Genomic DNA, 11,262 nt, shown 5'->3' with positions numbered 1-11,262 from the left:
GGCCTTTGTTTCACGTTGCACGTTCTCTTGGGGCCCCGAGGAAAGCGCACATGCATCCTCAATCGTCAACTTTGATGAATACGATACTGAAGAAGAAGATGATGATGATGACCACGATGATGATCTCGCACTCTCCGGCGATGAAGGCCTGTTTGGATTCAATTCCGAACCTGGACACTTTCTTTTGTTCATCATGAAGTCAAACCTTCTCAAACCAAACTAAGTGTTCCTCTAACTATGAAGAGCAAGAGCGAGAGACACCAATTAGCAAAGCATAAAGTGAAAAGTAAAGGAGATATCATGTGCTGACCTAACATAGAAATTAAGTTGAACATTTAAATAATTTATCGAAAGGATGAATTTTTGGGAGAAAAATTCAAAAATCTCGTTGCACTAATAGCTTGGTTTTTGCTAGGTTCAAAATAAATAAATATATATTATTAAAAATTATGATGAAAATATATTAATCATATTTTATTTTTTTTAACCAGTATTTTAACGACACTAGACTAGCATTTGTGATATAATAAAGGCCTTACAGGACTAGACAAACCAAAACACACATACATAGAATGACTGGATCACGTTTGGCTGGAAACTTTGAGACAAGTGTATAAAATGGAGGGGGGATCCGAGACCTAAATCCAACTTCCTTGTGTTATAGCAATATGTCAACAAGTTAATTTGATGTCGAATCAAAATTTTATTTACGAACGGTTATCTCAAAACTATGAATCTTTTATTTACTTTTTTTATGTGTGGTAACTGTGTGTGCTTATTGTCAACTTTACCAGCTTGAGTAGGATAGCACAGCGTAATCCAAAATTCACATAAACAAAAGTTGAAGAAGTTAATATGAGAATACCTTATGGAAAGAACCAGATAGCTAGAGCCAGCGCCCGTATATATGTGTGTATAAAGGATTGGAGCTTTGTGGGAATTGTTGGGGGAGAAGGATCAGTGAGTACCCTGATTATACAGTTCCATCATCAGCCAGAGGAACAGCAGCGTATACGTACCAATCGCAATTTGAGAGTAGTAGTTGGTGATTGAGCGAACCGATTGAGGGTCTATAAGTAAAGTTTTGAGATGTGAAATACAGTGAAGGAAAAGAAAATTTATTGCCCTTATCAATGTCAAATTTACTTCGGCCAGAAAGTGGGGCTCTGTGAAGAAAATCTGGTACACTTTGACAATAATAATAATAATAATTCTTTTTAAAATGATTATTGGTACATTAACCCATAATTTAATATATAATAAGATTTAAGTATAATGTTATAAATATGTTTAGTGATATTTTTCAACAAAGATAAGTTTAATTTAAATATTTCACACAATAATGACGATTGAAACATATTATTAAGATAAGTTTAAGTCTTAACTAAAGAATAATATTAAAAATATTTATGACACTTAAATTTAATCATTTTAATTTATGTTAATATTGAATTACAATGCTATTACAACTCTGTATTCCCGAAAATAAATTGTGAATTGACGGAATAGACCACTGCCACCAAAAAATCAACATTAAGATTTCTTCCCTTGATATATTTTTAAAATTTACAGTAACAATGCAAAAGATATATCATACTAAACTTTAACATAATAGTTCTTCATTAACTTAGGGGGTGTAACATTTATCAAACCATCTCAAATAAAGTCTGGTTTAAGGCTTGTTGAAGCGTAATTATGCTTACACGTACACTTAAGGCACCATACATGCTCACTTCACTAAAATTTCAGGGTCTTTTAGTGTTAAGCCGCATGAGCTCTCGCTATAATAACTTAGTTGTGCATCATCCATATTTAAATTTTACATATAATCACTCATTGTCATTAGATGAGGTATGTTATTTATTCCTTCTTAATTATAACTCTATTAGTGTAAACAATAAATTAAAAATTAAAGTGCCTACTGTGACTATTTTTGTCCTTTATCTTGCACATACCAACATTATTATAGCTTGACCTTCAGACCACGCTAAACTCATCTTCCTTGGATCTGTTAGAATGATATTAGATTAAATTAATGATATAATTTTTAAAATACTCAAATTATCTATTTATATAATATATCTAAAATTGTCAAAATAAATCACTCAAACTAATTGAATATAAAATTTCATTGGTCCAGACTAAAAAAATACACTTTTTTATTCAAACTATTAAACATAAACTCAACCCTAGCTAACTTAACCAAACTTTTATAGTTAAATAAAATATAATAAAAAAGTATAAATAGGTCAGGCAAGAGTATTCAAATTTAATTTAAACCTAATATTTAAAACATAAATTTTATATTTTAACCTACTTAATCAAACAAATTTAGTAAGAATAGTCAAATTTATCAAGTCTCATATATCATCTTATCAAAATATATAAAATAATAATTATATATTAACATTTTAATATTTTGAAAGGTTAATCAAATTCTAGATAATGATATACATATATATATATATATATATATATATATGTTCAATTTTATTTAAATATAAAATACCAGTTAGGTTAGAGTTGAAGTTATGTTTAATAATTTGACTAAAAAGTGTGTTTTTAATTAGTCTAGATGAATGAAATCGTGCCTTCAGTTCAATTAAGTGAATGGTATATTAATAGTTTTTTTCGTATTAATTTTCCTTCACTAAATATTCTTTTAATAAAATCAAAAAATTAATTCAATTTTCCATTCTTCGTTGTTTTATATTGCCGACAGTTCTTCTTCATTTATATTTTCAGTGATTAAAGAAATCGAAGAAATTAAAAGTGATTAAATCACACCAAAAATTGGCTTAAAGAAATTAAAATCTAATTATTTTTATTTTAAATATTTAATTTATCATACGTTTATCGAAGGGAGCACAATGTACTTTATATCATGGATTTTTTTTTTAATGAATAGATCAGTGTCAAATTTTTTAATAAAGAAACAATTGGAAAGTTATTTTGTAGCATATTTCTTAAATCTATTTAATAAATCTACACTACATATTTCGATTGAAGTAAAATTATTGAAACCTTTTCTTTTAGATATTTCTTTTAAAATTTTGATTATTTACAAAAAAATAAAGATTAACTAAATTTTTAAAAAAAATATCCATTTATAAAATTAACAAAAACTAAAGAATTAATCGAACCAGAAGTAAAATTTATGATATTTGATTTTAAAAATAAAAAAAACTTTTAAATACTTATTTATATAAAAAAAAAGTAAAATTTAAAAGAATTGAACAGTCTTTAATTAAAAAGAAAAGGCTAGAGAGCCTATTTTGATTTTGTACGTAAAGCATTCAGCCCATTATGACACATCAAGGCAGTGTCGGGGACCGTGGAGCCGCGTGTCGCGCCACACGGAAACCTCACGTGGGTGATTTGAAAGCCAAAAATATCCTTACCACTTCTTCTCTTTCTCTTTCCCCTTTCAGTTATCTTCTTGGCAACTTAGAGCATTGTTGAAGGTTTTTCTTGGCATAGCGATAATTAAAGATTTGATGAATATTGAAATTTGAATCAGTGTCTTCAAAAGTGTATGAAAATGTGAAATTAAATTTAAGTGATGTGTTTAATATTAAAAAATTAATTTTATTACTTAAAGTGATGTTGTCCAACTCAAATATAATTGTTTTCGATAAAGATATATTTAATTAAGTAATATATTTATTTAGAAATATTTGATGATTAATACTTTATTGTCTTAAATGTTTATTCAAATTCAATTCCGTTTACACAGTTATTAGCTGCATTTAATTTTTACTTTGTACTTATATTTTATGTTTGAGTTTATGCCACAATCTTGTGCTCGTTTAATATGAAAAGATTATCTCTAAACATATATGTTAATAGTACATAAAACTTTACTTTAAGGTAATAAGTGCCAATAAAAAAGTGTCACATTAAATAAATAATATATTAATGACAAAAATTAATAATTTAATAACTTTAAAGTTGTAATTAGACGTAGTATATAAGTTTGTTTAAGCGATTATTTTTAAGTTCATTTGTATGTCTCGTATATTTAAACAGTAATGTCAAAAATAATAATTTGTTTAATCAGACTAATTGAAACAAATATTAAAATAAATTGGTGGTATATTTATCAGAGAGAATCCTTATATCAAAGTTAAATAATATATAGATGATAAGGTAGTTTGAAGTTTTAAATTAAACGTGATATTTAGATATTTAAATTTCTTTTCATGTCTCAACACTTTAATGTTTTAAACTTTTAGATAGATTAACAAATTAATATTCTGTGTGTTAACAAATTTTAAGTTTAAATAAAAAAAGAATTTAATACATATACTTATTAGATATCTATAGTTTGTAATTTTTGCCTCTAGCGTGATGTTCATTAGTGATTTATAGCATCTTATAAGATTTAATGAAAAACTCGTATTTATTAGTTTCCTGAACAGTGTATACATTTAATTAAATATTAAAATTAATAACACATTTGCATCATTTTGTACATAAAAATCGCAGAAAAGCAAGTCAAATTTGAAGAAGGTTTTACAAGGATGAAAACATAACACGTTTATTAGCTTAATTTAGTCTTGGTTAATTCTTTTGCTAAATATAACCTTAAATAATCACACCATATATAAACTACTAATGAATGGCTTGGTTCATTTGAAATTTCTATCATTAGTGAGGTAAAAGGAAAAATAAAAAAGATGTTTATAACTAAATTGGGGGGTGGGGGGAGACACTAACATTCAGAGGGAACCAGTTTAGACGACGTCGTTGAACAAAATATGTCTTTTCGACTTTCGACGATAAACTAATGTTTTGAGTAAATTTAGCTGGACCCCATCGTGGAGTAAGTTTGACGGTAACGTAAGCGAAACGGTAAACTTTTGCCAGTGTTTTTTTTTTTTTTTTTTTCTATTTATTTTACTTCTTATATATATATATATATATATTTTTTATTTTTATTTTTTTTCAAAAAAATTAAGGAGCGCAAATTTTTTATTTTAAAAAATTTAAATTATAAAAGTAAAAGAAAAAATAGATAAAAGTAAGAGAGTGCATTTGCTCCCATCAACCTGCTGTTCACAAGATTTTTACTTAAAAAATAAATATAAATATTTTTTTAATAGTATTTTTTTAATAATATTTTATTTTCTTAATCAATGCACCTGTCCCTAAATAAATTATTTTAATTTATTTACATAAAAAAAAGTAATAACTATCTTTAATATAATAAATATATTTCTTAGGCAATAGTTAAAAGTACATTTAAAATTACAAAAAATAAGTTAATGGGTAGTTCACTCTTATATTAATTAAAATTATTTAATAATTTTAAATATATTTTATATCAACGAAAATTGATTTAAGTGATAAATTATTTGATATCATTTAAAAAAAAATTTAAATTTAAATTTTTGTATATATATAAAAAATTTAATAATAAATTTATTCACTATATTTAAGTATATAACTCAAATTAAATCAGAATCAAATTAAATAGGAATAAATAAATAAAATATATATTTTATCTATCTTGATTATTATTTTGATATTAACAGTACATTGACAGACGTCGCCCACTTGTTTTTATGACAACATTATTCACCCTTTCTGTACATGGACCATACAGAAAAGGCTAGGTAACTCCTACTACCTCAAATTTAATTAATCACAGATTTTAATTCCCTCAACCACTATACTTCACCTTCGATTTATTTCTGTTTGAGACTGGACTCACTATAGTGCAATTTCAATATATTACAGCGATTTTTTTATGAATTAAGTTCAAGCAATTAATAATAATAAATTTTAATTAACAAATATTTATTATATTTTTATAATTTTAAAATAAAGAATGTATTTTAATGCAGTTTTTTTAACATTAGATAGTCAAAAGTTAACAAAACAACTTTTTTTTTTAATTCAACGATGGCAATTAATTTTAAAACACTCGATATACATGAATTATTTTGGCATTAATTAGTTTTGTATTTACATTAAGTAATTGTAAAATAATAAAATAAGAAAAAAATAACCAAAAATTCATCATTTATTATAATCTTCAAAATTTTGTTTATTATTGAAAAGTTTTTTTATTGACATAATCTTTATTGATATTTGAATAGTGATATTAATAACTCCTTTTATCAATTAAAGGCTTAATTAACTATATAGACTAAAAACATAGTCAAATCTTGATATATTGAATAAAAATATTTAATATTTTTATGCTGTTGGTATTGTTTTTAATTAAAAATAATTTTTACTACATTTGATTTTACTCTTTCGTTTAACACTTTCCTTAAAATGTATTACGTTGATCGTTATGAGGATTTTATTATTATTGGAAGGCAAGCATTACTCTTAAACTATCATGGTTAATTAATAATTATAATATCTATTTTTATTAATTTTTTTATTTTTAAAAAATATTGTTAATGAACATCTTAAATTATTTAATATTCTCAATAATTTAAAAATAAACATTTTTAATTTGTTTGCAATTTTTTAAATAAAAGCTATATACTTTAAATACCTCAGTTTAAATTTGTCTTTTTATATATATATATATATATTTGGTTTCTTTCACGTTTTAATGAGTTGATGCCTCTAAAATGAAAAGAATGTTGAATTTGCTTATGGAGTGAAGTGGGGTTCACTAAATATTCATATTACAAGCATAGTGCGTGACATTACATGTTGGAATCTAAATTTGGAAATGTGGAAAACGAATAATCAACGACTTGCCGCCGTCTTTTATGCACGTCACAATATACATATATAAGCAGTGTTGTATTATTTTTGGTCGGGAATAATTTTTTTATTTTCTTATTTTTAGTTTCTGTTTATTATTTTTAATTTCTAATTTTACTTTTAATCTTTGTATATTGATATATTTTATAAAATATTAAGTGATTAAAATAAAATAAAAAAGTATAGAAAAGTAGATAGAAACTTAAAAAAAAATACAGATAAAGACTAAAAAAAAGTAGAGAGTAAAAATTTATTAAAGCTTTTATATATATAGGACAAGGAAAGACAGTCGGGTAATATTTATTTATTTTTGGCAGCATGAGAAATAAATTAATGTGATATTTAAAATTTGATAATTAGGGATGTTTATGAATGACCTAGTTTCATGCAATGTAAATTTCAAAATTAAATTAATTAAAAAAATATTTGAAAACATTCAACTAATAACTTTTATTGAATTAGATCAAATTTCGGATTCTGTTTTTTGAAAAATGAACTAATTTAATGTAAATAAATTATATGTGTATATATAAATTTTATTTATAAAATTAACATCTCACTCATATTTATATAATTATAAATTTATAATAATTAATTTTTATGATTTAAATTTCAAAGTTGCATCTTATAGTTATTTTTTAGCACATATTTTATTAATTTAATATACTTGTAAATATGTTTATTTTATATTAATTTAAAATTATTCTTATACATCTTATATTTTAATATATAAATTTTATATAAAAATATTTAATTAAAAATAGTGTAAAAGAGAAAATATATTTTTTATTATTTTATATTAAATTAAAAATCGTATGATCTTATTTAATTTAAATTATTTTGAATCAGATCATAAATCGAATTACGATACATTTTTTAAATCGGAAGATGATCCCAGTTGCAATGCTCCCGTATATATTATACACACTTACGAAATTATGCAGGTATTATTTTATTTTGACTGACAAAAAATTCAACAATAAATAAAAATATCATTCAGTGTAGATAATTTTTATTATTTATGTATTCAATTAATTACAAAGAACATACAAAAGTAAAAGAAAAATTATAAGTCATGTGACTTATTAACCTAACCATTTATATCTTAATTGAAAGTAAAAAAAAAACGTAACGAAAAAAAAAGAAAAAAAGAAAGCGACAATTACTGTAAAATATTTAAAAAATATTGCATTGGAAGTTGTCAATAAAGCCCTGTATTAATTTATCCGTGCCCAGCCTGTAAAGAAAATATGAGTAGCCGTTAATTAGGATATTTAACAAGCGTTTTACGAATAACATTTGAATAAGAATGTAATGTTGGAATTGATTTAAAAAAAGAATAAATAATAATTTAGGGTGTTAAAAATGAAAATGATGAAAGAGTGTTGGAAATGAATAATTGACTGAGAAAACATATCGAGTGGCAGTGATGTTACTTGGGAGAGTCAAAGTTAGTGGACGCGTTGAACATAGACACCAGTTATGCACCCTTCACAATAATATGATTCTCATTCCCCACTTACACTGAACTTGCCCCACCCACCGCTTCAAGCACATACACACTCTTCCCCCTTACCCATCACCCTCACCCTCACCCTCACGTAACCCACTTTCGAAGCAACATCTTCGCCTCCCAACTTTCCTTTCAAATAAATAAAACCCTTCATGATTCCACCACCAACAAAACAACCCTTCGCTTCCTTCATCTTCTTTATTCTCCTCCTCCTCATCGTCCTCATCTCAAAGCCAAAACAGATTCACTTTTCTGAAATGGGTGTGCTGGACGAAGACCCCAATTCAAAACCCATCTTGATCCGCGAGGTGTGGGCCTCCAATCTAGAATCCGAATTCGAGGTTATTCGCGAATTGATCGACAACTACCCTTTCATTTCCATGGACACCGAATTCCCAGGCGTTATTTTCCGCCCCCACGTGGACCCCACTAAACCCTACCTCCGCCGCCACCTCCAACCCTCCGACCACTACCGTTTCCTCAAGTCCAACGTGGATACCCTCAACCTTATCCAAGTCGGTCTCACCCTCTCCGATTTCAACGGGAACCTACCCAACCTCGGAACCGGCAACCGTTTCATCTGGGAATTCAACTTCAGCGACTTCGACGTCGAGCGTGACGCTCACGCGCCGGACTCAATCACTCTCCTCCGGCGCCAGGGGATCGATTTCCGCCGCAACGCCGCCGAGGGAGTGGACTCGGCGCGGTTCGCGGAGCTGATGATGTCGTCGGGGCTTGTCTGCAACGAGTCGGTGAGTTGGGTGACGTTTCACAGCGCCTACGATTTCGGGTATTTGGTTAAGATCCTGACCCGACGGAGCCTGCCGAACGGGTTGGAGGAATTTCTGAGGATGTTGAGGGCGTTTTTCGGAAACAATGTTTATGACATCAAACACATGATGCGGTTCTGCGACACCCTGTACGGCGGTTTGGACCGGCTTGCTCAGAGCCTGAACGTGAACCGGGCGGTTGGGAAATGCCACCAAGCTGGGTCTGACAGCTTGTTGACGTGGCATGCGTTTCAGAAATTGATAGACATTTATTTCGTGAAGGATGGGCCCCAGAAACATGCGGGTGTGTTGTTCGGATTAGAGCTCACTTGTTCTGTCAGTTAAAAATCTGAAAATGAGATAAAAACAGATTATACATAAATAAAAAATTCATTGATTACTTCCTTTTTTTTCTCTTTCTCCCGTGATAAGGAAAGTCCCTTACTCCTCCAATTTGTCTTTTCTATGCGACGATGAAGAAACCCCCTCCGTTGTTTCTTCTTAACGTAACCGAGGATTCGGAGATTAGGAGCAATCTGCCAAATCACCTTTTCATCCCCCATTTTTCATTCTAATTTCATCGCTGCCCTTTATTTCACTCTTTTCGAATTAAAGGTATAGCTTTCAAAATCTATTTTTAACAATAAATAAATATTATTTTCAAATTAGCTTTTAAAAATTGGTTTGTTTAATCAGTGTTTAGATACATGCAATAAAAATTTAATAAATGACTTTTAATTTAATATGAAAAATTATATAATTTTAAATAAATATTTACTTCCTCGAGTCTTTTTTTATAAATATATTTTAATTTAATCACATGATAAAAAATTGTTATAAATAATTAATATCTTGTTTTAAAAATTTTATCATAGAATTTTACGTTTATTTCTTGTATATTATATCAAATTTTGTTTAAAATATTTAAATGAAAATTTGAAGGAAATATTGTATGTACGTATTACTAGATATATTTAAAAATATCATATTAATTTTTATTTTACATTGATTTTTTTGTTGAAACACGTCAATGAGAGAAATTAAAATAAAAATAAAAAAAGAGATAGGGGAAAAATAAAATAAAATAAAATAAAAGTCACTAGAGCATAAAATAATCCTCAAAATTATCATAATTTATTTACTCACTTTTGTTACAGCAAATATTAAGTAATTTTTAAAGAACATGTTTAAGTTTTTGAGCAACAAGTTTATAAACTCTTTTAAATTAATAACAAAACCAAACCATATCAAGTAAGAATTTTATTGTTTTTGGAAATGTCCATAAAATTGTTGCTTATGTTTTAATTGTTTTGTAAAATAATCTTTAAAAGATATTTTTCTAATGAGAAAAATATTATGTTTGATAATACTGTTTCAAAAGTAGTTTTAGAAATTAGAAAATAAAAAAAGAATTTAAAATATATTAAAAAGATTTTTTCTTTTTAATTTAAATATAACTATCTTGTTTTGAAATTTCTTAAAATAATTGAATAATAAATTTTCAATAGTTTTTTTGTTCTAAAAATTTAAAATAAACGAGTTCTTAATTTTCTTAGTTTTAAAATCAACATATGTTTTTAAAAATAATAAAAATATAATAATTAAATAGAAGGTTTTAACGATTTTTTTATGAAATACCTTATAATCATTATATTTTTTCACATGCTCTTAATAAACAAAGTTTGTAAAAGTCCACATTTATCTTTTTAAAGATTAAATTTTATAATACGATTAAATTTAATAGTATTCAATAAAGGTAAAATTATTATACCACAGTATTATTTAAAAAATAACGAACTTTGATTACTTATCTTATAAAAGGAATGAGAGTAGGTAATAATAAGCTTTGAACTCCGAGGGATGTAATTAATGTTTGAACGTTTTAACCTTTTCTAAACTTTTAAATTTGATAAAATAATTGCAGCTAAAGTTTGACTGCTGAGTATTCTGATCTGTCGTGTGCAGTTACGTTTGCCCATGTAGCAGTTTTGCAAAATAAATGGTACAAAATAAAAAGTTACAGCGAAGACGTGGTCCATCACCATGGTATAACTGCCGACAATTAAAGTTAGTTTTTTGTCATGAAATCTGCACTATTCAACGTTACAACTTGCGGGCAGAAATTGTGGCCCAGTGCCACTGGCCCTCCCTGCACCTGCAGGTTGCTTTTCCTCTTCTTAATCTATCTTCTTTATTTTTTTACCCTTTTTTGCCAAATATAACACGAAAAATATAGAAAAATCAGTA

The 11,262-nt window shown here is 26.9% G+C and overlaps 1 protein-coding gene across 1 annotated transcript; it reads left to right on the top strand.

Moving 5' to 3' along the window:
• Nucleotides 1–8,262: 8,262 nt before the first annotated feature.
• LOC113856098 (probable CCR4-associated factor 1 homolog 11) lies at nt 8,263–9,414 on the top strand. The gene has a single exon (XM_027487768.1). It carries the CDS (start codon nt 8,398–8,400, stop codon nt 9,358–9,360), a length of 963 nt encoding a protein of 320 aa, XP_027343569.1. The 5' UTR covers nt 8,263–8,397; the 3' UTR covers nt 9,361–9,414.
• Nucleotides 9,415–11,262: the final 1,848 nt, after the last annotated feature.

Source organism: Abrus precatorius, unplaced genomic scaffold (assembly GCF_003935025.1).
Source record: "Abrus precatorius isolate BTA unplaced genomic scaffold, Abrus_2018 Scaffold11, whole genome shotgun sequence".
In the NCBI taxonomy this organism is placed as follows: domain Eukaryota; kingdom Viridiplantae; phylum Streptophyta; class Magnoliopsida; order Fabales; family Fabaceae; genus Abrus; species Abrus precatorius.
The sequence above is the reverse complement of the archived record's forward strand: the minus strand, read 5'-3'. Positions and strand labels throughout refer to the sequence as shown.